This window comes from Cryptotermes secundus, unplaced genomic scaffold (genome assembly GCF_002891405.2).
Source record: "Cryptotermes secundus unplaced genomic scaffold, Csec_1.0 scaffold462, whole genome shotgun sequence".
Taxonomy (NCBI): domain Eukaryota; kingdom Metazoa; phylum Arthropoda; class Insecta; order Blattodea; family Kalotermitidae; genus Cryptotermes; species Cryptotermes secundus.
This window is the reverse complement of record NW_019724744.1, coordinates 1046614-1074103: the sequence shown is the minus strand read 5'-3', so window position 1 is coordinate 1074103 and position 27490 is coordinate 1046614. Positions and strand designations below refer to the sequence as shown.

The window sequence follows — 27490 nt, the reverse complement described above, 5'->3', positions numbered from 1 at the left end:
GTCCATCTGCTTGGTGCAAGAATATGTTCTGTGGCTAGTCACATGATGCTTGGATATATAGGAGGGAGTGTTCACAGTCCCAGCTAAGTGAATGGTGTGAGGATACATTATGAACTTCTGAGAATGGTTTGTCTCCTTCATTCAGTATGGCAAACATGATGGCATACAATTCTGTGTCACCCTAAACGTTTATATTTCTTGTCCTCATATATGCATAGTACTGACAGTAAAAAATATTCAGTGCCTCCACAGGGCAAACAAAACCAATTATTTCCCACTCACTAGAAAATTCAGTACTTATTTTAACTGATTGTTGACTGGCGATTTAAATATTTAAATCACCCTGGGGCTGCCATTATTACTATCCTAACTTGTGCACTGTTCACTTTAAAAATTAATATAAAATCTCCTAATTAATGTTATGAACTGAAATTTTTGGAGAACACATGCCAGTGCTCCTGGAAGTGCTTGAAGATGTGATATTTCTGGAAACATTCCCCTTTGTGAAGTGGCATTACACAGAACTTGCAAATGTAGACATACTCCTTTTTTTGTGAACTGTGCAAACATGGCATTGCCTAGAAGGGTGCTTCCCCTTGGAATGTCCACTCTTCACAATTTTCATGAGGGTATTTTTCCGCATATCACCCGAGAGTCACCCTGGGGTGTCCACATGAGGCCTGCGTGGGGTGGGAGTTGATGGGCCCAGTCGCACTAAGTCTGTCTGACTCTGGTCTGTAGCCCAGGCCTTTGCCACATTCATCAGAAATGCTTTGTATTTCAATTTTGAATCGGTTTAGATTTTTGTGATTTTATTTTAGATTTTTTACTGTCCCCGCAATGTTATTACACGTATTATTGTCGGAGCTACTGTCACTTTTACTGTCTGTGGCCACAATCCTTTGTTCTCCCCTGTCACTGCTGTTCTCTGACTCACCATGACTATGTGTCTCACAAGGCAGGTCAGCTAGCTCATCGAGAAGAATTTGTCCTTGATTCATACGCCGCCACTAACTACTGCCTTATACATACAAAGGCAGAGCAGGCAAATCATTTTCCTTTATAGTGGGTTAAGAAAACAGCAAGGTCAAGTTACTGACAAGTAAGTAAACATTCCAGAGTTTTATTATGCAGCTGCGTGCAACTTGGGTTGCACCAGAGCAAGATATAGTGTGTTACAACCTAACTTGTCCTAAAATCATGATATTATGTGACCAGTCTGCCACATTTAACCTTTAAGAGCCTAGCGACACCATATGGAGACCTTTAAAGTATAGCCGAGTGGCCGTCGACACCATATGGGTACGCGCAGTCCACGCGTGTGCACAGTGTTTTAAAATCTAATTTTAAGATAGAAATTCTTGTTCTACATACATTCTTTTTTGGCACCTGCTTTATAAGTAGACTGTCTTCCCTCCTGCGTCAACTAACTGAATGCAGAGTCTGATGCTGCAATTCATGCACTTTGTCCATATGTAACTCCATTTCCCATGCGAAGAGCACACATGACACCTCACTCTCGTATTACAGGAAGTAGGCCAGTGATGTCCTCTAATCGTAACTCTTATAAAACCGCAATTTCAACTATACACCATAGCTCCATTTCGCACGGAAGAAGCCGAAATTGAGAGGCCGCTAAAAAATCACACCATTCAGAATGCGATACAGTTTACTTTGAAGGGTCGCGGAAGCAACGGGGCATTGCGGGGATATTCCAAGAGCAGTACCTCTGTGTGGCTAGTCTGAGATATAAACAGGCAGAGTTTCATAAGGACAAAGTACGATAAGACTTTACCCACACTGGTGTATACAGAAAGGTTCCGACGTGACTGGAGAATGTGCAGTACAAATATAAACTTTCCCTCCTGTTGCCAGATAAGACATTGTAACACAGTGCGTCAGCAGCATGCATTTATACTGCAGAAATGTTTTGTACAGAAACTGACTGCATATTTGTGGACAGACGCTCAAAATTGGGGATTTTTTTTTAATCAGTGTAACAATTTTTACAGATTCAAAAATCTGTAAATTACAATATCTGATTCTGTATTCTTTCTAGATAAACGCACCGTTTATTTCGTTCGTTTGTCACAAAAATTGTAGAAATCACAGCATTTTCAGTAACATGCTTACAATTTTTATTACTCTATAGTGGCGGACATTTAAATTAACTCTGGCCCATGGCCATTACGGGATTTTAAATGGCCTGTCTCTTAAAGGATAAAAGCCAAAAGCATGATATAATGCGACTGGTCCTCAGACTATTAAAACCAGAATGGTGCATTACTGTAACTGTCTTGAGACACTGAAGTGGCAGGGGAAATTAACTTCCATGTTATAATTATTTCCCCAAAATGTCTCTCCTTTTCATATGTTACTAATAATTTTATGTATTCCTCCATGTCTCCCATGCTTGCCATAGAGTAAAACTGCACATTTACTGTTTTTCAGGGGCTGCCCAAAATAAATGTAATGTTGAGGAAAGCAAAAAATGAAAAAAATGTTTATGTCTGGGCAGGACATGAAACATTGCAAATCATGCTCCAGTTTGAGAAATTAAACCTGCACTTATGGTTCAGATCTTCATATTACTTTGAGATGCTTTAAGCTTAGTCGTCGTTATCATGTTTGAGCTAATAACATTCTGTGCTTTTGATGATCTTGTGTTTTATTCTACAAAAGTAGTAAACATGTGAATGATATCAGAACACTTTGATATTATTGCATGTTACACATTATTTATAATCCTTTAGTGATGGTTTTCTCCCGTGTGTCGTTAATGTTAGATGGTTGAGCTATGTACATTTTGGATTCATATCAGTGATGTTTGTGGCATGTGAAAGATTGTGTACTTTTAATTCAGTGAAGTAACTGAATGTCAGTGTCTTATGTAGCTTCATTCAAGTTTACCCAAGTTGAACTGCCTCAAGAAATTATGGATACTAATTTTTCCTATGTATTATATAATTGAGACATTCCAGTTGATTTCAGTTAGGGGATTTTGGATTTAGGTGGACATCTCTCATCTTGTATATATAAGACATCAAGAGGTTCTTCAGTTTAATTCCCAGTAACTTACTCCAACTGGCAAGAGTGGGAACATAACCGAAGCATTATACATGTGCACACAGTGGGTGAGCTGGAAGTTGCTGTGCAGCAAGACCACAAATGATAAAACTGCACATTGTTAGAATTAATGTTCATATATTGGCGCAGCATATGGCAGCACAATTAGAGTCTTGAAGGAGGAGTTGCACCTGCATCCCTGCAAGATAACATTAGTGCATCACCAGAACCCATTAGAATCTATCAGTGCTGACCTGGCTGAAAGTGACATGAAGCATATTGAATATTGCTGATGGTTCACAGACGTAGTTACTGCCAGTTCTGAGGATATTACTGATGGGGTGTGGTATTATCTATCTGATTATGTCAGTAATTAAAACAGATGCATTTACTCAGAGAGTAATACACATGAGATCAAGGATGTACCATTACTTGATAAGGTTGGTGTGTGGTGCGCCATGTCATGAAATTGGATAAGTGGCTGCATATTCTGTGACACTATCAACTCAGAACATTAGTGTGAAGTGATTCTTTACTCCTTCACTGGGCATGTAAATGAGGACAAAATTGACTGCAGTTGCTTGCAAGGGGACGGTGATACTGCACACACAGCTCATGCTTCTGTGACGCCCCTGTGTGAGTTGTTCAGGGACAGAGTAATTTCAAAGGACAGTCAGCCACCATGGTTTCCCAAGAATAAGTCCTGTGGTTCTTATGTGTGGGAGCAATGAAAGTTTTGGTTTGCAAGGACAAGCCTCACACTTCTTGAACTGAAGGAAGCAATCGCAAATTTCGTCAGGAATGCGTCTCTCATTCAGTTGTCCCATAACATTGCAAATGATAAGACGTGTCAATGTGTGTCTAGAGGCACATGGTGGTCATTTCGAACATTTGTTGTACCTTGAGTAAGTATAAGGAGTGTGTTTGTAATAATGTACGGGGACTCTCTTGAGTATACATATCATATGCAATAGATGCAAAGGGACTTCTGGCGTACCCTCTACACAAGGAGAAGCGATGCATAGGAGGTACAGGAAGCTTAAACTTTGCTGTGGTCACACTTACAGCTCTTCAGCTGACTAGCTGAGTTTTGGAGTAGCTAAATTAGTTGAGGCATAGTCTGCTGTAAACACTACCAGAGTAACATGTTCGTGCCTAGGAGAAAAAAAATCTTTGTCAAAAAAGGAGTGATGAATCGGGTTGCGGGGTGCTGCGGCGAACCAGGATGCACAAACAGGTGTATGGTAGTGTACTTTGTTATCGATCGTGCTTTCGGGGCTGGCGGCCATTTTGTATCTGATAACCTACAGACAAAAGAGAGCAGTAATGCTTGCTTGGCGTCACGGCGGTCCTGTGCTGCCCGAAATTTACATTGACTTTCACAGAGTTCTATACCGTTCCATAGAGCCATAGAGCTAAGGGCTTGTCTGATGAGTCAGTTGCGGTCACTTGTTGTCGTTCGCGTTGTGTTCTGTCAGTGGTTTTTGATTAATGTTATATGCCTTTGACGATTTAGCAAACTTAATACTTTAAGAATTGTTATAAGCTATAAAAAATATTTAAATCGATTTATAATGCCCGTAAGCAGATTTGATACCCATATTTTATAGTGTAGTGTTTGAACGTTGAAATATCATGTGGGTGTAATAAGGTTATGTGTTCATTTTCTTTTTTGGTTCAAGTCTGAAGTAAATTTGTGGTGCCACTTAGGACTGTAAAAATATTTGCTTATATACCCACAGACCCCCATTCTTGCAGTATTGCATCAGGTTACATGTTCTGTAGTTTGATAAATATATACCTCGTGAATACATCCTGTTTAATTTCAGCACGTATAATAATATATATTAAGCATAATGATTAATCTCTTTTGCAGGCGTACCACTCATGTTTTCTGGAATATAACCAAATGGTTGGAAACATGGCCATTCTCCCTTTCAGAACACAGTTTAGAGGACCAGCCCCATCATTTGCAAAGGATATTGATATAATTGATGAAGCTTTATATTACTTTAAAGCTAACGTATTTTTTAGAACTTACGAAATAAAGGTACGAATGTAAGGTTCAAGGTATAAACATCCATCAGAATTGTATTTTTTCAGTATAACATTATTAAGAAAGCAGAAGTTCTGTCACAAGCAAGTAGGTTGGTCCAGAAGTAAATGCAAAGTATATGTTGATGTCAACAGAATGCAGGGCAAAATGATGTCTTAAAAATAGGTAATAGATCATTTGAAAATGTGGCGAAGTTCAGAAGTTTAGGAACAACAGTAACATATCAGATTTTCGTTCACAAGTTACAATTCAATTCAGGACCTTCTGTCTTCTGCTTTTCAGAAGCTTGAAAGTTAGAATATATGAAACTATAATTCTGTGCATGGTCTTCTATGGCTATGAAACTTGGTCTCTGATATTGAAGAAAGAACATAGAATGAGGGTATTTGAGAACAGGGTGCTGAGGAGAATATTTGAACTGAAGAAGGATGGAGTGACAGGAGGTTGGAGGAAACTTCGTAACTTGTACTCGTTCAAATCAAGTATCATGAGATGGACAGGGCATGTGGCACAGATGGAGGCAAAGAGGAATGCATATAGGATTTTGGTGGGAAAGCCGGATGGAAAGACTGCACTAGGACTTGGACATAGGTGGGAGGATAATATTAAAATGGATCTTAGTGTGGTCTGGTTCAGGTAGGGACCAGTGGAGGGCTCTTATGATCAAGGTAATGAGCCTTTGGGTTCCATAATGTGTTGGTAAATAATTGAGCAGCTTGTGGCTTCTCAAGAAGGGCTCAGCTCCATGGAGTTAGCATTTCTTCAAGAAACCATCTTTGATGTCTTGGCTATCACAGAACACATATTCCGAGGGATAATAATGTTTTACAGTGCAAAAAGATATATTTTTTTTTTGTTGGTGTGTGTGCGCGCGCGCGCATGCATGTCAGAAAGTAGTACAGACTGGGTTCTTGGCATGGAAAGAGGGTTAAATTCTAGTATGTGGAGGCACTTGTGAGACACTGGCCAGCACCGCTTCTGTGTAATGTTGGGCTGTTGTATCTTAAACAATGCACACCTGAGGTTAGGTTTTGAATTATGTAGTTAAAATTGGACTTCTAATGTTGATGGTGCTGGGGAGGAGGGTGCCTACTTGCCCTGATGTCTCCACAAACTAGAATTTTACTGCAAAAAGGTATTAGGGTATTGAACTTAGAACTAAGAACGAGAAGGTGACTGCAGTTCCTATCAACATTATACATAATGTGTGCTCAATTACATACATAGTATGCTGCACTGTACAGGAGCAAATGTATGAATTTCAGGCTTTAACATAAATATTAATGAAAATGTCAGTTATTGCAAATATATACCATTTAATGTTAACCGTAAATGGGCAGCTGAATTTACTGGGTCTGGTAAACAAAATATTATGAAATCTCAGTTTTACACTTTGTAAGGAAAACAAACGGAAATTCAAGGAAGTGTAAAATCAGGGAAATAGGAATGTTACAATGTAAGGAAAGCCCTGGTCTTCTTTATGCCATACTTTTGAGAAATCATGCAAAATATTTATGATTGAACATTGACAATGTAAGTGTAAATTAAAACATGATTCTTGGTTTATTTCACTATGCTTTATCAACTGCTGTGTTTATGTAACATTGGTAAGATGAGATGGTGATTATAACTGGTGAATGGAAAGGATGTGGAAAGAAGCTGTCATGGCATATTTTAATTGCCTGTCCCAGGATTCTTCTGGAATGACTGGCAGATGTGTTGCATACTTCCTTACACTATCTCTTCAACCAGTCAGTCACTGTTTCTGTTCTCCATGAGCTCTCAGTCTGTATATGTATTGTTCATTTCCAACATTGTTGCACATTACAATAATATTGTTCTCCATATCAGTCTGATACATGTATTTTCTGGCCGCTTCCAGTCCTTTCAGTGCACCCAAGAATGTTTATTTATGTTCTGCAGCTTCCTCTTCCTCTTCTGGTTCTTCTTCTGACCTAGTCAAATGTTGATGTGACACGTGGTCAACACTCCACACTTGACTGACTTCAGGAGCGCCGTCTTATATTGGGTAGTCCTCAGATTGCACTCCAAGAGGTTTTAAACTGTTCCAGTCATCCTCTTCATCTTCTCTGAGCTTCACTGCACTGTCATCATTGCTGCTGACATGATCATTTGAGAAACCACACTTTGCAGAAGAATTCTTGATTGTAGTGGGTATTATCAGTCTCTGGGCTTCTGCTCTGATGGATGCAGTCTTGGAAATCGGCTGCTCTCTGTACTGGTTTCCCAAGAGTAAAGGCTGTGGCTGGGTAGTTTATTTAGCTGGAAGAAACAGAACTTTGATGTAGCTGAAAAAATATGCTCTTCAGATGAGCAGAACACTGATAAAAGCAGTGTTTTGCTATTTTTAGCACCCATTTTTGTAACGAGTTGTGTGAGGTAATACTCAAATATTTTGGTGGTCTGTCAAGACCTTATATTATGTTATAATTTGTAGGTAGTTTCTTGACGTTCTTGAAGCAGCTTGGAATTTGCTTTCCAATTACTAGTGTCGTAGTTTATAACTATCGATTTCATTGTGTGCAAGGAGCACTGGAACTTGCCATGTAGATTATGTACCACTGTGGCAAAAGTGTCCTCAAAAAGTGAGAGTTTTGCTAGGTTTCAGACTGAAAAATAGACATGTCTGATCAGCATTATTAATGTTACAGAGGCTGTAACCTTCAATTTCTTGCAGTAGCAGTAATTCTTTCAGTCTTCTACAGCTTCTGGACCAGCACCACTGCTCTAGCCTGATAGATTTCCATAAGCTTTGTTGTGTCTCCCCTTAGATCTTCTGATCCAACTATTGGAATCAAACAGACTGACTGTTTTTAGATGTACAGAGATGTGTAAGCCCTTCTCTGTAAAGTGGGTGCCATCTGTGGAAGTATTCCCTCGTGCTTTGTTCGACCATGAAGTAAGCACAGCTTCCAGTGGTCAGCATTGCAATGACTTCTGCTACTTGGAGAAAGTTCCACATTTGACGAAACTTTTTTCGGTTTCTTTTCAGTTCTTCACAATAGAGTTTTGGGTGGGCATTGACAGTATTGACCATGGTGCCAGTTCAACACATGTTGCAATATGTGCATAAGCATGCGCTAAAATACTTATTTTATCACTTACCGTAAGTGATTTGGTTTTTCCTTTATTATCCATATTTCATCCTCTTGCTGTGAAATTTGCCTTAGTCTGTAATAAAATTTGGTGTTTAGGAATTGAAGTCACATGGGCACAGGAAAATTGAATAATTTAACCTGGGTAGATTTCTGTTAAAGTGTTTCACCTGTGACAATGTAGTGGTCACTGTGCTGCTCGTACAGTCGTCATTCTTTGGCACACTTGTCAGACATGGGAGAGACAAAATACATTTGTTGAGTTACTGTTATACTAAGATGTATCAGGTTGAGAGCTGGCCTAATGCACATGAGCTATTTGGGCTGTGGTGGCAGAAATATGATCATGCGCACTAGGCCGTAGTGAAGTCACATAGTGTGTATGCTAATGACTTGCAGCCGTGCAGTTTTCAACCTTTTGCATCTTGCATACCAGCGGTTCTTTTTACAAGAAACCAAAATCCCACCTTATTAAAAACAGAGTTTATCTTTTTTCAAGCGTTGTATTCTTACACTTATGCACATTTCTCCAGTTTATTGATCACTGATGAAAATTCTTAAGAATTTGAAGCTCATAACTTTCTTTTGGTAATATGTTCTATTACTATAATTATATAAAACAGTGTACTTCTGTTAGTAACCTCAGGTGTTCAAGATGTATTATGGGAAAACATTTTACATCCGAGGCAAAGTTCCCCAGAATAGAGAGAAGGTTTTGTGTGACTCAAACGCAATGAAACTCCCTTTTATGATTTCTCCAATGACTGGTTTTAAACACTAAACGGGAAATTCTTAAATGGAGATAATTTAACATTGAGATTATTGGTTTCGAATCATTGAAATTGGACATTAAATGTGGGAAAACCTTAACTTGAGGAACATTAAATGGGAATTCAGTTTGAAAAGTAATTTTGTAGTTCTTCCATTTCACCCAGCTGACCTTCTGGCCCCACTGGTTGAGGAGAAACTACATTTGTCCAGTCACAGAGTGGCAGCTGTTTTATCCATGACTTGTGTTGGCAGAGTGAAGCAGATAGAGTGCTGATCTATATTACACTCTACATCACAGAGTGTCTGAAGAAATTGCAGAAGTGTAGCACCAAGAATCAGGGCATGCACGAGATGTACACGCTGGCAATATCCAAGTTTGACATTCCTGGTGACCCAGGATTTCCACTGAATTCTGTTTATGCCAAACCTATCAATTCCACAGAAGCTGGTGAGTGTTTTGTGACCATGCAGAATACTGGTGCTGAAGTGTTTGGGTGACGGTAGGGTAAAGTTGTGCCTGAGCTTAAACATGAAACCATGAAGATGTATGGAGCTGGTAGATCCCCACCAGTATAGTGATGCTGAACAGGTTGGTCTAAAGGTAACAGTCTAGACTTATATTCAGGAGATGTTAGTTTGAATCTCAGCTGGGACATCCAACTATCCTGGCTCAGCTGATTTGTGGGCTTCCTTCATCCTTCCAGGCAAATGCCAGGATAATATCTTGATTAGGACATGACCGCTTCCAAGTTTCGGCCAGTTCCTCACTATCTCTCATACTACTGTCTGATGGTGTACAGTCTTAGGACCGATAAAATGTTATTAATTCATCAGTACAGCAATAGGCCAAGGAGCTGATTAAGTTCCTGGTAGATGCAAGAGAGTTGTCTTGTCTTCACAGAATCCTGACCAGTCGTGGTGCCCAACTAATGTTCCTATCCAATGAGGACTGGGGGCTCTTTCCCCAGGAGTAAAGTGGCTGGGGCATGAAGCTGACCACTCAGCTCTATCTAGTGCTGAGGTTGAAAATGCATCCATCCATTCTCCCCACATAGTACATGTTGTACTTGGTCCATTAAGCACAAGGACAGTTTTTATAGTTTACCATGAAGGTGTATGAGGGAGTGGAGGTATACCTGCATGTGTCCTTAATCTTGGCATTAGATGTGGGTGAGCAGTCAGCTTTACTCCCAGGAATAGAGCCTCTGGTACCCAATGGATAGGAGACTGGGTGTGCTTGAGAGTTAGTTTGGACGCTGTGGAGAGATCATTTGGCCATGTCAGGAATCTAACTAACCTTGATTCCTGAGCCTATAGCCTAGTTCTCTGCCAAACTGAGCTGTTAGCAGATAAATGTAGTGAGGAAACTGAAAAATGGGGTTCTGGTCCGTTTGTATATGGATTGCCTGGCATTTGACTGGTTATAGCGTAAAGAAGGTAAGTACAAGGGAACTCTCCCCCCATGTTCCATAATTTAATTTCTTGTCATTTTACATTCGGTTTCGATGATCTGAAGTCAGTTACATTTTCTTCAGTTTAGTGTTCGAATCCACTGCTCACCAGAGAATCTTGTCAGTGGGGTTTCATTACATACACTCATATACTGTTATGCTTGTGTTTGTTTATATCTTTAGTTTTAACTTTCAGTAAATTTATTTCAGACCTGATGAGGCAGTACTTGCAACAGATCCGACAGGAGACAGGCGTGCGGGTATGCGACAAGGTGTTCGGGTCAGACGATGGGAAGCCATCAAAGTGGTGGCTCTGCTTTGCCAAGAAGAAATTTATGGACAAATCACTGTCTGGCCCTGGGCAGTAATGACATTGTTAATACTGTATATCTCTAGGCCTAAACTGCATTTAAATTCTATCCATCGTGTTTTTATATTGTTGGCCACAATAATGAATCCAAAATAATAAGTATTGCATGTCAGCATCTAGTTGTGAATGTTACTGTCATGTTCATATACGTCTCATTGTAATTAAAGTGTACTACGTTCCAGGCAAGCCCTGTCACCATGAACCTGTATCTGTAGAAACCTAAGGAATGTTATGTTGTTCTGTAGCAGTCATATTTCTTACTAGTTAAGGATAGGACTGCCAGCTGGAAGAGGTACCTGTTTCAGTGTCATAAACCATGATTACGAGATTTGTTTACTCTCTCATGATATATGTACACAGTATGATAATTCTATCATGTTAATATATAATTATACAAGTTATAACCTAGCAGTCGATGATTTTAATCACAGTAAACTCTTGCTAATATGATTATATTTACTCTGGAATGAAATATGAAAAATTCTGTTCAGTTGAGTACACACGAGATTAAGGAGCAAGAGGACTTTCAGGCTGTGTTGAGGGCAGCTGGAGAGACTGAAGCCATGCAAGAATATATGCAGGCTTGACTTGAGCTGGATGGGGACCCTGGGTTTTAGCTTTTAACAGAGAAAGAAATTGCTGCAGTGATATTTTTTCTATTTTAATCAGCACTACCTACATTATTAAGTTTTCCATTTTTTTGGTCTCCTAGGGCTATCTTTTGCTTCGTTGATCTGGATTAGCAAGGTTTTACTGTATATTTTTATAGAATTACAAGATGGACCAAATTATAACACAGATTTACAAAATTTTCTTCTAGTCTCGGCAAGTTTCATATAAATTTGTGCACAATTTCAGTCTGATGGTGTAGAGCAATCCAAATATAGTGGGACTCTCTCTTGTGGAATAGTTTTGTGACTTCATATGATGACTATTTATAAACCTCATGAACAGGATGCAGCATTGTGAGGTCATGTAAGTAGGTGTGTTCATCCTGTAATTATTTCAGTAGAGGATTCCTAAAAGAGGCCCTTCACTTGAGACTGACCTCAATGTATGTCCTTGGTTTAAGATTAATGCTAAAAGAGTTGAAAAGACAACAAACATACCATACTGTAAGGATCTCAAAGGTTTGAGCATGAGAATGACAAAAGTAACCAAATATCAACTAACTGTACACTTTATTTTATAATTAATAAATAGCAAAATTAAAATATGTAATACAAAGATATACATAAATTATACGTATATATACATGCCAATAAACTGATCATATGTGCATATTCAGGCTCAGAAGAAAAGGTTCTATACAAATCAACTAAATGATGATGATCTATGATTGTCAGCCACACAACATTCTTTGTATCTGCAGGTCCAGTAGGAACTAGTCTTGTAAAGCATCACAGGGCATACATACTGCTACCTGTACTTACGGTCACAAAACACACATCTTGTTTGATATATAGATACTTTTGCTCATATTAAATCAGTTGTAACATCATTATATTCCTAATAGCGATTTCATTTTAACGTTTATAAAAGTACTCAACGTTCCAGAAGAGAATGGCTTGTGAGAAAATCTCGTTCTCCATTTCTCTAGCATAATTTTTAATACAAACTGTCTATGAGACAACATTTTCAAATCTTCTTTACATTTAATGTTTAGAACTTGTAACAGTGTAACTCAGTCTCTCACATAGAAGAAAAAATGACAGATTGAGGGTTTTTTTTGAGTGGGGTGCTGAGAATATTTGGACCTAAGAGGAACTAGCAGGAGGTTGGAAAAACTTGCTTTATTAGGAGCTTCATAATCATTGCTCGGCATAAATTATTATTAGGAAGACCAGATCGAGGGGGATGAGGTGGGAAGGGCACGTAACATGCAGCAGTGAAGAGTAATGCATACAGTGTTTTGGTTGGAAAATGTGATGGTTGATATGGTTGAAAGACTTAGCTGTAGATGGGAGAATCAATTAAAGTGGATCTTAAAGAAATAGGATGGGAGGATATAGATTTGATTCATCTGGCTCAGGATAGGTATCATGATGGGCTCTTGTGAACATGGTAATGGACCTCTCAGATATGTAAGGACTTCATGTATATGTTAGCAAATATTGATCACTGCTCCATGGAAATGATTACTGTTTGTGGCCTGTGAACTACAGAACTGAACCTGTCAACCGCTTGGTACAGTGAAGACACTTCACTTGCATTTGCAAGATACTCGGCTCAAATCTATCAAGAAACCAGCTACCCTGACAGGCTTCTTGCGATTTTCCTTTGTTTCTCCGGGTAAATGATGGGAGAGTACCTTCATTAGGCCATTACTGCTTCCTTCCAAATCCTTTCCTCATTCACCCACCAGCCAGTAGCAGCATCATAAAATACGTCCCTCTCCCAACCCCAAATAAGGGAATTAAACCTTACCAGAAGAGATTTATATTTTTAAGTCAGTGACATTTGTAAGCATGTCCCTCCAAAACCAAGGCACCCAGCTACAAGGCTATACTGCCATAATCATGAAGACAGAAGATTTGTAGGACTGGAAGTCTGTGCAGTAGAAAGTAAGCATTATGAAGGCACACAACTTTTATGTATATAGNGAATTTGTGCCCTATACAGGGCCTGCATTGAACTGCTCCTATTGGAAGCCAGTGCATTAGCACAAACTATCTAGGTGATGGGTTTAGACCAATTTTGTTGTGCAGGATAGTTCAACATGACTGCGTGTGCCTCTGAAGGTGATTTAGTCATCATTCAACCACTGCTTGAGATGAGTGACATCTTGACAAGGCAGCACATTATCACAACCTAACTCTCTAAATTGGGATACTTCATCTCTAACTCAGCTGGTAACAAAATGTAGCAGAACCCTTCCTAACAAATGAATACTTGCTCAAAACTCCCAGAATTTTATGTTACCATGTTCACAGGTGCCTGCCACCAGTCCCTATCCTGAGCAACATGAATCCAGTCCAGGCCCTACATCATATTTCTATAAAATCCATTTCAATATTACTCTTCCATCTAAACCTACATCCTCACGTAGCCTCTTTCCTTCAGGCTTTCCTACCAAAATTCTGTAAGCATGTCTTCCCTCATGCATGCCGCTTGATCTGATCATCCTGTTTGGCAAACTTGGCTGATTAGACAGAAAGGGAGCTTTTATACCATTCCACTAAAATAGTCCCTACTAGGGCAGAAATAGTGCACCAATTTCCAGACCTCTCTCATATACAAAACAGGCAGGAGTTAAAACTTTACAACTTGCTCTGTAGAATAAAATAAAGTTCCATCTATCACAGTGGGGTATTAAGCCGCTGCAAGATCCCCACTTCCTCTTCACAAGTGAACAGTCATGCAACAGTTATATTTCCCAGCGGAAAACCACTACGTGGCCCTTCACATCTGGACCCTGTTACTTCATTTCTGCATAGTGCACATTAATTTATGAAGTTTACAAAAATATGTTACACACTTTAAAAATACACTATTGATATGTCTAAAATATAGTAATAATAATATTAACCTTTGGTACAAACACTTCAGTGATCAAACACGACACACTCAAACCACTTTATTAAGCGTATTATCATTACCATAACTCTCATACTCTGTGATTTCCTCAAGTGACAGGTACATACATGATATGAAGCTTTCACGGTGATCTTTTCTCAGGTGAGCAGCAATGTGAAAATGCGAGTTCTGTCCCCATCATCAGGGGTTGATGTGATGGGTATCATATGCACACACACCACTGAGGGAACAGTGGGCAAAGTCTGGCAGTCACTGGCACTCCCCTGGGCATATACAGAATGGAGTGCATGACACTCATCACCTAAATCCCCGATGCTGGGGCCAGAGACAGTGTCTAAAATATCAGACACTAATTCCATCTTCAAATGAGTGAATTCCCAAGATTTCATTGCATACATACAGCAGAACCCTCAAGTCCATAAGAATGAAATGAAGCAATGGTATTCAGCCCTGTGGTTAGGCACAAACAAAACTCCGTGGCGTGCAGTCAGCAAACAAACTATACCAACCGAGCGACCGCCGCTTGTCGGCGAAGTTAGTGCCAACTTTAGCGGATAGAGGGTGTCGCGTGGTCGTTAATCTCTGTTTTCTAGACCTGATAGGGGGAACAAAATTGCTAGAAAAGAAAGCTTTAAAAATATTCCAACTTTTACTAACATAAGCTCGTAACAATTGGCAACCTGAAGTATACTGAAGACACTAGCAGCTTGTGAGAGAAGTCTGACTCCAAGTATTTTTTTCCTGAAGTGTAGTTAGTCAAGTTCAGTATTCTGTGATTAAATGTATATGTACTAAGATTTCAGAGGAACCTGTTACCTCCATCTTCAAGGCAGAGGCAACAGTTTCCTTCAGAATACTGGTATCTAGAATTAACAGGGTGTATGTTAAGTACAACCCTTGCACTGTGACTGTGTGACAGCTAACCATTTAGAAGTCTCACATTTCAAATTAAATTCCACAGTCTGCTGAATGGAGTGCTCAGACAGTCACTTGGCTGCATGAAATGGAGTCCTAGGTCTCAAAGTGCACTGGTAGTTAGACCTCCAAATTAACCTGGCCACATCCTTCCCCATTTCAGGTAGCCTGCTGCAAGAAAAGCAGTCATAACTCTTACCAATATCCCCCATCTACGAATTACTAAAGAGTACTCTGGTCTCTAGACATCAGCAACTCATACAATTCACTAAACGACACAGAACCACTTCAAAGAATCCCTTGTTTTGTGTAAAATGATGCTCACAGTGGTCATGGCATGGAGCACAGGGCCACCCCATCGCAATATTTGGAAAAGAAGCGAAACTAAGAGGAGGAAGTAGGCCAAATACCAAAAATTGAAAGCAATCTGTTTCTTTATCTTCCTTAAGGCAAACAGTATAAATATTTATACTGTTTGTAGTATTAAATGTGAAATGTAAATCTGTAAGCAAATTTTCTGGCAGTGCCTGTGGTGTAACATCAGGGTCTACTGGGACATTCAGGATGCAAATGAAAACTTTAACAGCATTAGAGAACTATTTGCCTGAAAACTCCATGACTCCCGATTCTGCTGTACTTTAGTGTAGAAACCACATTATACACACACACACACACACAAAATGTGCAAACACACAAATGTTAAAAATATTTCTATGGTAACTTCATACCATATGCTCTCAGAGTTCATCCCATAAAATGCACAAACAACACAAAACTACAGCCTGTCTACTATAAAAATTATCCTAATCAAAGGAGATCTAGCTAAAGGAAACTGTAACGCAAACAAGAGTATAAAATGATACCTCTGCAATACATTTACGTTCTGTTAAAATGGTTGGATATAATGAAGTAAGTAAAAGGGTTCAACCACATCGCAAGGCACAACCGAAGGGATAGAGGCAACACATTGCTACAGTTTATGCCTGTATCAATCTTTAAGATACAGGAACATAAGCTGTACGGGTCTAATTATGAATCTGCCACCTTGAGAATTACATTCTGCATACATGACACTTGATGTTCTCACAGCAGTGACTGAATAGTTCTATGTTGTGGGATGTGATGTAATCTGGTAGAGGTTCACTGACGTTTTCAAGGAACACAATGCTTCCATCTTCAGGATTACAGTGCACTCTGCTTGCTGCTTTCCTGCATATGGGGGCAGTACTTTCGTTTGAAACATCAGTAAACTTGTACGAGACTACATGGTGTCACATCCCAGAAGATAGTAGTCTTCAATTCTGGGCACTTCAAATGACAACCCCATGCAGAGGTGGGAATTTCTGAAGCAATAACATCAACATGCATATATGGCATATTTATGTTATGACCCCATAGTCAACATGACATATTTACAATTTATGTTTCACATTTACTAGTTGACATACTGCTTACCAAAATATTTATTCTCCCTACATTTTAAATTATAATTTACATTTACCCCACCCCCCAAAAAATAGTGCTACTAGGCTATTTAAAATCCAGTATTTAATGTTATTGTCTGGGAGTAATGATTTTAAATCCATCCATACTGCTAGGTTGGTAGACATATTTTAAACTGGAGGAAACTGTATAAGCAGAAGCAAATGCAAAGCTTGTCCGCTAGACCGCACATGTGGCACTCAAATAATGCAATGCATGGCTTGTGAAGGTTAAATGTTAAATGTAAGTGATCACCGGAATTTCACTTCAGTTGCCTGTCTACAAATATTCATTTTCACTTGCGACTACGTGTATTCACCTTGGATTTCACAATATTTCCCCAGCATGTCTGTCTATGGCGGCTGCCGGAGGAACTTGTATCAGCGCCCAGCCTTGCTGGAAGGGGACTTGTATGTGATGCCTTCTTCAAGGACTTAACATTAGACTGTTCAATATTGATGTTGCGGGACCGTAAGGTGCGAATGGGCAGCGCTGCAGCCGTATCAGAGCGTAACATGCGCGTTGTGCTCCTGGACCGGGGCAGGAGGAAGGCAGGCAGCCTCAGCTTCGCAACACCTGCCGATGGCTGTAGCAGCACTTTCTTTTCCAAATTGAGCCTTACCTTGCGTTCCTCATGCCACTGTGTAGGCCAGGCAACCCTCTCATTTTCGACGTCACTTGTGTTCAGATCATATTCTGTGGGAGGGGCAGAAAGGCGCTTGTCTTCTGACCTGGTGCGACGTTTAGGGCACGGTTCATAACCAGAAGCAATATCTCCATCAGCTCCATGATCCAAGAGTTTCGCTATGGAGCTATGCCGGCGTTTCCCACCCACACTGCACTTGGTGTTCTCACTCCCATAATTGAAAGCACGCTGCCTAACCAAAGATGCGGGTTTCGATGGTGTGTCATCCGAGTTGCTCGAGGATACCTCATTGATCTGCACTGATGCAGAGGAATGGTGGGTCTTCGCCTCCTGGTGCAACATGCTCCCAACTTTGCAAACTCGCCCAGTGCTACTGTCTGGACTTTCACCTGCAAATGTGGCAACAGGATAACGGGTGAAGATGGCTACTCCTCCGGTGGGATCATAGTTCTGTATATCCTTGGAACATGACGATCCACTCTGCAATGCACTGATGTTTGGTTCAACCTTCTTATTGGGCTGACAGGGAGAGGCGATGGGTGTGTGTGGTTCCCACTGAGGAAGAGGCATGTCTGCTAGCTGCTCCAATTGCTGCTGCTTTTGGCTTAACAGAACCTGCACATGCAACAGTAACCAAAATAATATGCAACATGACACTTGACAAATCTCGATGTTGTGCAGCAGCATGTAAACTTTAACGTCACTGCATCGTGTGGTTCCTTACCTGAGCCCGAGGGGGACCTGGTGGGTCAAGCATTAATGTTACCACACTAGTGTTGTCTGCTCGCAGCCGTGTTGCAGACCAACGATCAAGGGCACGATCCACCAGGTTTTTAGATGGATTGATCCATACCTGCGGCTGCTGTAACAATGTTATCATGATATGACAAACTGAGCGACAAACCAAATGAAGCAATGTACTTGTTATGCATGCACAACTGTGTCTGATGCCTGGCTTCATGAACAATGATATTTAAACATGAGGGCACAACTGCTCAGTGCCGGGAATTTGACTGCCGAAAAGTTGGCACAGCTGTATCTCAATATCATTAATATGTCCAGAACCGGTGTGATGTCAACTCGAAAAGAGTAGGATATTGTACCTTTCAAAATATAAATTCATTTTTAACTAAGCACAAACTGTGGAAGATTAATGATTCTCACAGCAGTGAGTGTTAACAGTACTGTGTTCTGGGATGTGACACCATATAGGAACCAATGTTTTGGAGGAACCTGCTGATTCCAGCTTCAGGGTTGTAGGGTGCGGAATTAGTTGGGTTCTACCGGAAGGCTGCAAGATATGTGGTCATTCAGACCCAAGAAAAGAGGTACAGAATATGGACCCATTCACATGCTGAGGGTGATGCTGAAGCTTATCTGGAAATGTCAGGAAGCAATGTGTGTCCCATCCAGTGGGAACAAGGTTATCTTCCTCTGGGTCCTCACCGCTGGGATTCAGGGTGATGCGGATGCAGATGCCTTCACTAGGAAGGGACTGAAGAGTCCATTCTTCAGTCTCAAACCAGCAATTTCAGTCTCACCATGTTAGCAGGCTCAAGGCTGAGTGGCTGAAGGATAGGCACCCCAAACACTGGGCTGCTGCATCAGGTAAGACAGCTGAAGCTCTTCAATGACTCTACGGTCCTACTGACCTTAGACGGGAAACGGTGTAGGCTGGTAACACGGTTGGTGACTGACCACTGTACATCGAGACAGCACAAACATATTACAGATCACTCTGAAAGTTCCATGTGTAGCAAATCTTGGCAGGAAGAGGAATTCTCCCACCATATACTTTGTCAATGCCCAGCCAAGTGACGTTTGGCTTTGCACAGTTAGTACTGAAAGATATGAGGACATCTCTGGCTCCCTGAAATGCCCTTACACCACTAGGAGTGCTTGGGGCAAGTGAAGGGTGTCCTCCCAGTACCAATATCAATGAAGCCTGGTCTGGTGAATTGCAATGGTAGGCAGGAAGAAGGCCATTACATCTTTTGTCACAGGAGGGGAATAGAACAGTGAAGTCGAAAGCAACATGTTCCTCTGAAACATTGGTATATGTCAACACGATTACATGTGTCACAACCCAGAACCACATTCTGAAGAACTCCTTCCAGATAAAAATCAATATATGGGAAATCAAACTTAATGTGGCAGTTCCCTGTCTTCTGCAGACGTACATGTGCTGAGTTGTGCTGCTGCAGAACGTGTTTCTCATTGTGCTGTTCCGCTTCCTGCACAGCAGCCACTGCTGCATTGGGACTAAGCATATTCCATAGTCCATCTGTTCCAAAGACAAGGCAGCGATGACATCCAACTTCCACTGTAATGACCCCAACATCTGGTTCTGGTGACACCACAAACTGATCTAATTCTGAATTGTAACTCCACAGGTCACCTGCAAGCACATCAGCTCATTGCACACTGCTCGATATTCATGCTCTGATTCTAGCAAGAGCAGGAGAAAAATGTCACAGCTTACCAAGAGACCGGGCAACAGCTAGGAAAGGAATCTCATCTATGTGTGTAGATCTTCGTACAGGGCCTCTGTGACCAAGACGTGGCCGATTCCAAACAACTCTGGGTACTCCTGATTTGCTTACCACTTTACCACCAGACTGCACAATCCTTGCTGTCTCATCTGCACTCTCTGGTTTATGGTCCCTAGTCAGAGGTCGCCCCTTCCACACAGTTTCACCTTGATTGTAACAGAAAACATAAGTATACTTCTCCAACATACATTCCTCTGAGTTCAGCACAGCATGTCATATTTTACATGCTCAGAACATTGGCACTACTGCTAACACCCACCTATTCTAGGAAACAGGGCACACCATACTTTGTGCAGGCAAGCTTATAGAAGAAAAATACTGTGTATGTATGCCTGAATTTCCCATTGGTGTATGAACACCAATAATGGTGAAAATAAAATATGGTACCTTTCTAATGATGACATAAGTCTACATCACTGACAATGAGGCACCCTCATTGCCACAGCAGGTGGAGTATACCAAGATTCGTTTATCCTAATATTTGAATCATGTTAGCTTACAATGAGCTAGCTGTTCAGATACGTGCACTGCTGTGAAGTCAGAGGTGTCTGACTGAAAAGGGGCCCACATGTAAATATCATGCGTGTTCAGATAAAATTATCTGCGACTAAAATAAAAATTATTTTTGCCAAGTAGACAACAACTTCCTGAATGTGCAGAACCAAACCCCACCATAATGGTTTGTGTTTTACACTCGCAATTACGTTTCTTCTAATCGAAACTAAATACCAGTGATAAAACAGCTGCCATATTCATCAGACTTTTAATGTTCCAACATTTCCATCATCCTACACTGAAGGATTTAATTCTTAATCTCTGGGAAACGTTAATGGCGATGCAATGCCAGCACTGAGCTGATTTTCAGAAAGTGACATGTACATTAATTAGAAAGGTGCCCAGCCCACAGCCATCAATACTTCATAAGAAGCTAATGCTCTTTAAGAATCAGTCTGATAGAACAAGAGAAAAAAAAAATAATTGTTGTTTGTATAAGGAGTAACAGTTTCTTTCATTTGTAAATATAATTTTGATATTTGACCACATTTGTAGTGGCAACATTTTTCCAAGATGTTTCCAGTTGGATATTTTCATACTAAAGATAGTTTCTTAATCACGTGTTACAACTTGAAGAATTTATTGGCTTAAATCTAGACTATGATCATCAGTATGAGCAAGCTGTCAAGTCCCCACTTCTGCTATTGATGTCCACAGGTACTATTTACTTAGTCATCCCAATAAATAATCAGTGAACAATAATATTCATTTGTTGTATTCTGGAATTACTCAAATTACCTGACCCACGTATGGCGTCAACGATATTTCCAGTTGTATTCTAGGATGTCACTGGTCCAGGAACAAAAAAACCTTCATAATCACAGCTTAACAAATGCATAATAAACATCAGAAGCGTGTCTATTATTATCAGGCTCATTAATTTAACATGTACGTATATAACCTACGCAAATATATGTTTCCAACTAACCTTCTTCTTGATAACCCAACACAATGGAAGAATCACCAACATGACCTATATATATCTTTCCCTTCCTAATAAAAGCTACACTTGCTGTTGTGCCAGACGTACTAGGCAGCCCATATACCGTCTTCGGCCAACTCTCTGAAAATATAAAGAGTTGATGATATAATGTGATCACTATTTCTGAACGACTATTTGAATACGGGCTTTCAAGCACATCAATGTCTTACATAACCTAATACAGCTATTTACCTCAGACCTCCCACTCACCTAATTGCCCCCACATAGAGAGATGGGTTTGTAGAAATCCATCTCGTATGGCCCTCAGAATGTCTTCATCTTTATCAGACCAAAACCCCTTCTGATTTACGATGTAATCCATAAGATGTTCTTTTGCAAACGTTGCAGCTTCTCGCCCGCCATGGCCGTCGAAAATTCCGAAGAAAGCATATTCAAGATCTTTCTCATCTTCTGTCTGTTGATACGCAACGGAAAACATGTCCTCCATATATTTCCTACCCCCCTGACTACAATGCCCCGTAACTCGCAGATTCACACCGATACTTGGAGCCATTATAAACCAACAAGTCGAAAAATAATAACGTAACACCTTACTTCCTCACACAATTTCAACACATCCGCAATGGTATACTTGCATGTTGGGACTGGTGTATTTGAATGTGATTGGTGAATAACTCGTGACGTTTTAACTCACCTCCATCAATACTACTTAGTGAGACAACTAATCTACTTGGTTTCATAAATAATATGTTGCTAGTATTGTTACACTAGGTATAGAAAGGCAAACAGTGTAAGAAGAACAAAAACCTTGAAATTATATATGTTCACATACACATCTATAATGTTTGAATTTTTACAGTCGGGAAGAAAATGTCTTTAATAAGAACATTCGTTTGTCGCTTGATTGTTTACGTTGGCATTAAATTGTCGGTAAATGGACGCCGTGGTTTTTTGGGGTGAATGTTCTGTAGACTATTGAAAACATGAAGTTATACTTTTGTTTTAATGTAGGTTTGTGAAGTGTTTTGATAATGGAGTGAAGGAGCGTATGTATTTAATTCAGAAAGGAAGTAATTTTAACTATATTGTACGTATTCCAACAGTTCAGAATCGTATGTGACATTAATGTCACGTGCTTCTGTTGACATTCGCTCCAAATTCTGTGGACGTTGTAACCGCGTGATTATATGAATTCAGTGCACTGTCGTGTAATAGTTACAGTGTGGGATTTGAAATTGTCATCAAAAAAATACCTTTATTCCAATAAGACAGACGCTATGAAATATGGATTAGATCACCCATACAAGAGCGGTATCTTGAAATTTCATTTGATCCAAGGTAAGTAAATGCTTAGAGTGTTTTCTGTGTATTGCAGAACAGGTTAAATGTTACTTTATTTAACGAAATGTTTCCATCTTAATTGGGTATGTATAACGTCAAGTGGTAGGATGATTATGAATGATAAATTGGAAGAATATGGAAGGAAGCTGTTGTGACCCATTTTAGTGTATTATCCTGTAACTTGCTCGAAAGACGGCGTAGACCCACAGATATCTGAATCAGGATAATCAGTCGCCAGCTTGAAATTGGAATCTAGGATATCTCGAATGTGAACTGTGAGTTGCAATTGCTACACTGCAGAACACTGGCTCGTAATCCTTGCAGAGGCATTTTTAAACTGTGAACAGTTTCAAGTACATGGAATGACTATAGTCCCCATGTGAAGGTTTACATTGATTCATTTAGCAATACCAAGAATAAGATTTCATTTGGCATTAAAAGAATTAATTTGGTTAGACACCTTCAACTATGTTGTTGAATTCCTGAAACTTAAAATCTTAGTTGTGAATTATATATGGAATTATAATATTTCATGTGAAATAATTATAAGGATTTACCTATTTATGTAATATATAGTGTGTTGTGTCTTGTGCTTGATGTACTGTGAGCTCATGACCTTATTTAATTACATTCAAACTTGTAGGATCTGAGGTTCTCACATCGGTGGTTATGAAGAGTGCTATTTTCTGTGATATAATGCCTGTGCCAGCTACTTTCATTCTGGTATCTTGTTCAGCTTATTCGACCCTGAAGATAGAGATATATACTTCTGAAACATCAGTTGACTTTCACTGGACTGCACTGCATTATATCCCAGATGATAGTACTCTTCACACCTGACTTGTTCCATATCCTAATTAACCAGGCTTCATGAAATGCATTGAATCCGTCTATGAGGATCCCACATGTTTTGCAGCCTTAAGTTTTCTTCACTTCCCATGGACACTGGAAATGACACTATAGTGTAATATTTGCTGGATCTGAAGTGTTCACAGCAGTAACTGTGGGTTATGATGTTGTGTAGTTTGGAGAGAGCCTGACATTTCAGAGGAATGTATTATCTCCATCTTCAGTGTCAAAGAATAAGCCAAGCAAAGAACAAGTAAGATGCCCAACAGTACCTTGCTTTGAAATGTTGATGAACTTCTACAGGATCAAATAATATCCCAAAATATTTGTGTACTGTGTATATTACTCTGACCTACTAGAAACTGCTGGGTTCTGGTGTTCACTTTAATAGACAAGAAGTTCGCTGCTAATTTCTGTAGTATGTTGTGGTGTCTGTTTATGTACATTACATATTCAGCACATGAACATATACAAGTATGGATTAGAATTAGAATTGAAGGGTTCTGCCTTCTGTCATACAACATTGTGCAATCTAGTAGACCACTACCAGTGTTTTAGAGGAAGGTACTGCTCTGTAGACTACCACGCTGTGTGGTGTCATGTTCCAGAAGACTTATCTTCGCAGCCAGTGCTGTGAGAACTCGTATCTCATGTATCAAACTTTTCAGACCCAGAATGCATTTGTCATTAATAGCCTAGGCTACTGCTGTTACAATGCATTTCAATTTGTGCTGATTCTGTAAAAGTAGACCCTGTACTTAATTAATCACCCCTCGATGGAGATATAGTTGGGGGTGAGTGGTCAGCTTAACTCTCCTTCCTCGAGTCACTTTACTCCTGGTAAAGAGGCTCCAGTACCGATTGGGGAGAAGGTGAGTGGGCACCGGAGCCTGTCTGGACTCTGAGGAAAAAGTCTTGTTCCTGCCAGGAATCAGATCTCAATTTCTGTTACTCCAGTCCCACAGCCTAGTGAGTGTACTGACGGCCATCCGGGCATCCCCGTGTGAATCTGGCACTAGAATGAGAAGAATGAAGGGAAGAGAAAGAAGCAGAATGATGAGGAAGATGGAAGAAGAAAGGAATAGGAGTCTGGCATATGACCCCACGTGGTCTGGTAGATATTTACCAATGTTTTGGAGGAACCTGCAACCTCCATCTTCAGGGTAGAAGAATAGGCCTAAGCCACACATAAAAAAAACAAGATGTCTCATATATAAGAAGGACACTGACTTGTTCTATAAGCAAACCAATAGGAGAAGTGCAAAATCAAATCATGTGGCCCTAAAAAAGGCCGGACTTTTAGATAGTAAGAGGGTAAGAGCGAACCTCGGCTTTCCTTCCACATAGGTCTGCCATTGGCCCATTCTCCAGCATAGCACAGTCTACCTCGAGTATGAACGTTACAGTCTACTAGACTACACGGCGTCACATCCAATACTGTAGCTACCTTTATGGTCCTCGCCTCGAGAACCGAAATCTCGCGGATTGAACTGGCTCAGGATTGGGATCCGCTGGCGGCGTGAAACATTCGGACTGTATTAGCAGCCAGTTGATAATGGAACGTTCAAGGTTCGGCCTGACAACCAACCTTCCACAGGATTTAACTGTTTGCTTAGAAGTGGGCGAAGCCGGGCGGTGAGGGCGCGGTAGTATACGTGGGTTGTGTGTGTAGGCCCAGGCTGCGGCCTTGCGCTGTGAGGCCGCAGCATTCCTTTCTGCGGGCCTCCGCCCCGTGATGGGAACCCAGTCTAGTTTGGAGCTGCGAGTGCTGGTTGTTGGGTGTTGAACCCGTGTCGTAATGTTTACGTTTGTACAGCTACATGCAATAGACCTGAGCCGATGTAACGACTGGGCGCACGAAGAAAGGAACCTGGTTCGGTTCCCGGCAGGGACAACAAATTTTTCTCTTCTCCACAGCGTGTGGGGCTGACCCAGTCTTCTCTCAAATGGGTACCTTGGGCTATCTGCAAGGGGGAGAAGCGGCTGAGGCTTGAAGCTACTCACCTATATTTATTGCCGAGGCTAAGGATGTCTAAACCATACCTCCTTCCTGAATGGCGTGGTGCACGGACAGTTTGAAACTTCAGTAGACCATGTGCCATCTGACAATAAGAGGAACAAAGACTGAGGGTGCTGAGGGGACCGAAGAAGGATGAAATAATAAGAGGATGGAGACAGCTGTAGTCCTTGCCAGATACCACGAGATGACCAAATCGTGGAGGGTTGGGTGGGCACGGCATGTAGTAGGGGTGAGAGAAGAGCAGAACGGATACTTCCGTTAAAAATCCGAAGGGCAGATGCCGCTTGGAAGACTTTGTTGTAGATAGGAAATCGTAAAGAAATAGTATGGGAGTGTGTGGACTGGTTTCATCTTGCTCAGGATACTGATCAGTGGAGGGCTTTTGTGTACACGGTAATGAACCTTTGGGTGGCGAAAAATTCTGGGATTTTATTGTCCACTTGAATAAAGGACTCTATTCCTTGGAACTAAGTTACGAGTAGTTTTATGTAATGGACCGAAGTCCTTAGGGAATGTTTTCCCAAGCTCAGAGCCGCAACGTACTCCAGAGGTGGTCGTCGAGGTTTCAAGGATTTTTTAAAGTGTAGTTGTGTTCACGCACAATTTTTGGCAGAGCAGTAAGATTTTGTTATAGCTGCAGTCAGAAAATGGATCTGCAGCTGGTAAAGACATCGAGATTTGCTTCTATTACTGTACAGGACCTTTTTATACCTTACTGTGGGTGTAGAGAGGCTGTAACGCTACAGACTGATAGGGACCTGCAACAATGTGCAAAAGCGCCCGTTTCACTGACAGAAAGGAGTGAATGGGAGGGGGTAACCGCGTAATTTTACACATCGTTTTATGGTGTGAAGGTAACAAAGTTTTTGAACCCCTGACATAGGCCGGTTAATACACGTAGGTTTCTCGAGTTAATGCAGGCTGCTGCAAGTAACAGCAGGCTTACTTGTAAGGCGCTTTCTGATAGGCCGAGATATCATCCGATTTAACTCTGGTGCAACGTCCCATAATCTTCCGTGGGACCAATAGTCGCGTTCGAGCTGGTACTATTCTTCCCACGTATTTCGGAGGAGCGAAATGTTCCAGAATGGTTACGCCAAGCCTCCATTTTCTAACTTGAGGTCTGAGTTTCCGTTGTAATCACCCCAGATGTTGCATGGGCAACGAAACTCGGTTTGTATCGAGAAGTATTTAATTTGTATAGAATTATTGATGCCGTGTGGTAGACCTTGAGAAAGAGCCAAATGGCGCGCCCTTCATGAGGAATCGACAAACAAACGTAACGAAATAGGTGTTAGAAGATGGATGTGTTTACACCAGCCATTGTTCTGTGTAACTTATTGCATAAATCCGCGCGTGCCGCTTGCAGTACGCATTTCAGCTGTAGGAACCGCGTCTGGANCTTCTTCTTCTTCTTCTTCTTCTTATTATTATTATTATTATTATTAGCATATTTTACATCCTTGATTCTCGTTACAGGATAGACATCTGTCTGTGGTTTTCTGTACTTGTTTCCAGAGGTGCATTGTATCGCGTGACTGTTTGCCTAACTCCATGGAGGAGAGCCCTCATTGATGATAAAAATGGTAAAGTTATCCCTGTAACAGGTCGTGGAGGCCCATAGGGTTTTGAGACGTCGAGGCTGCCACATTTTCTAGACAATCGACTCATAGATGGCGGTGAGGTCAGTCTTAGTCTTCTGCGGCCCTTTACCCCCAGGAAGATTCCTGGTACTCAGTTCTGTTAGAGGCTGAGTCGACCCCAGGGCCATATTGCGGCTGGAAGGATTAGGTCAACTGAAAAATCCGATGACCTCGTCG

At 40.8% G+C, this 27490-nt stretch overlaps 3 protein-coding genes across 4 annotated transcripts in view; 2 read left to right on the top strand and 1 right to left on the bottom strand.

Annotated features, from left to right (window-relative positions):
• Window positions 1-4454: 4454 nt before the first annotated feature.
• On the top strand, window positions 4455-11925 carry LOC111862789 (actin-related protein 2/3 complex subunit 3-B). Its single transcript, XM_023848458.2, has 4 exons — window positions 4455-4646; window positions 4943-5116; window positions 9262-9457; window positions 10671-11925. The coding sequence occupies exons 1-4, from the start codon at window positions 4641-4643 to the stop codon at window positions 10826-10828; spliced, it is 534 nt and encodes a 177-aa protein (XP_023704226.1). The 5' UTR covers window positions 4455-4640; the 3' UTR covers window positions 10829-11925.
• Window positions 11926-13439: 1514 nt separating this feature from the next.
• LOC111862788 lies at window positions 13440-22088 on the bottom strand. Of its 2 annotated transcripts, none has more exons than XM_023848455.2 (6): window positions 21710-22088; window positions 21446-21580; window positions 19893-20108; window positions 19591-19808; window positions 18135-18272; window positions 13440-18025 (listed from the first exon to the last, which is right to left on the bottom strand). In XM_023848455.2, exons 1-6 carry the CDS (start codon window positions 22011-22013, stop codon window positions 17060-17062), a joined length of 1977 nt encoding a protein of 658 aa, XP_023704223.1. In that variant the 5' UTR covers window positions 22014-22088; the 3' UTR covers window positions 13440-17059. The 2 variants fall into 2 exon arrangements, with proteins under 2 accessions (XP_023704223.1, XP_023704224.1); XM_023848456.2 differs by having other exon boundaries at window positions 18135-18269.
• Window positions 22089-22376: 288 nt separating this feature from the next.
• The window catches only part of LOC111862807 (cytospin-A), a 68096-nt gene continuing 62982 nt past the window's right edge, over window positions 22377-27490 (top strand). Inside the window, exon 1 of the mRNA XM_023848507.2 lies at window positions 22377-22798. The gene's annotated coding sequence lies outside the window, so the exon portion shown is untranslated. The remainder of the gene's footprint in view (window positions 22799-27490) is intronic.

What these genes read in the sequence shown, in the direction of transcription:
- LOC111862788 (XM_023848455.2), bottom strand. Translation starts at nt 22,013, where the DNA reads ATGGCTCCAAGTATCGGTGTGAATCTGCGAGTTACGGGGCATTGTAGT. An exon ending in AGCAGCACAACTCAGCACAT is followed by an intron (nt 18,273 to 19,590) that starts GTACGTCTGCAG and finishes ACATTGTTACAG; the next exon opens with CAGCCGCAGGTATGGATCAA. An exon ending in CAGGTCCCCCTCGGGCTCAG is followed by an intron (nt 18,026 to 18,134) that starts GTAAGGAACCAC and finishes TTGCATGTGCAG; the next exon opens with GTTCTGTTAAGCCAAAAGCA.
- LOC111862789 (XM_023848458.2), top strand. An exon ending in TTAGAACTTACGAAATAAAG is followed by an intron (nt 5,117 to 9,261) that starts GTACGAATGTAA and finishes TTGTGTTGGCAG; the next exon opens with AGTGAAGCAGATAGAGTGCT. An exon ending in TATCAATTCCACAGAAGCTG is followed by an intron (nt 9,458 to 10,670) that starts GTGAGTGTTTTG and finishes AATTTATTTCAG; the next exon opens with ACCTGATGAGGCAGTACTTG.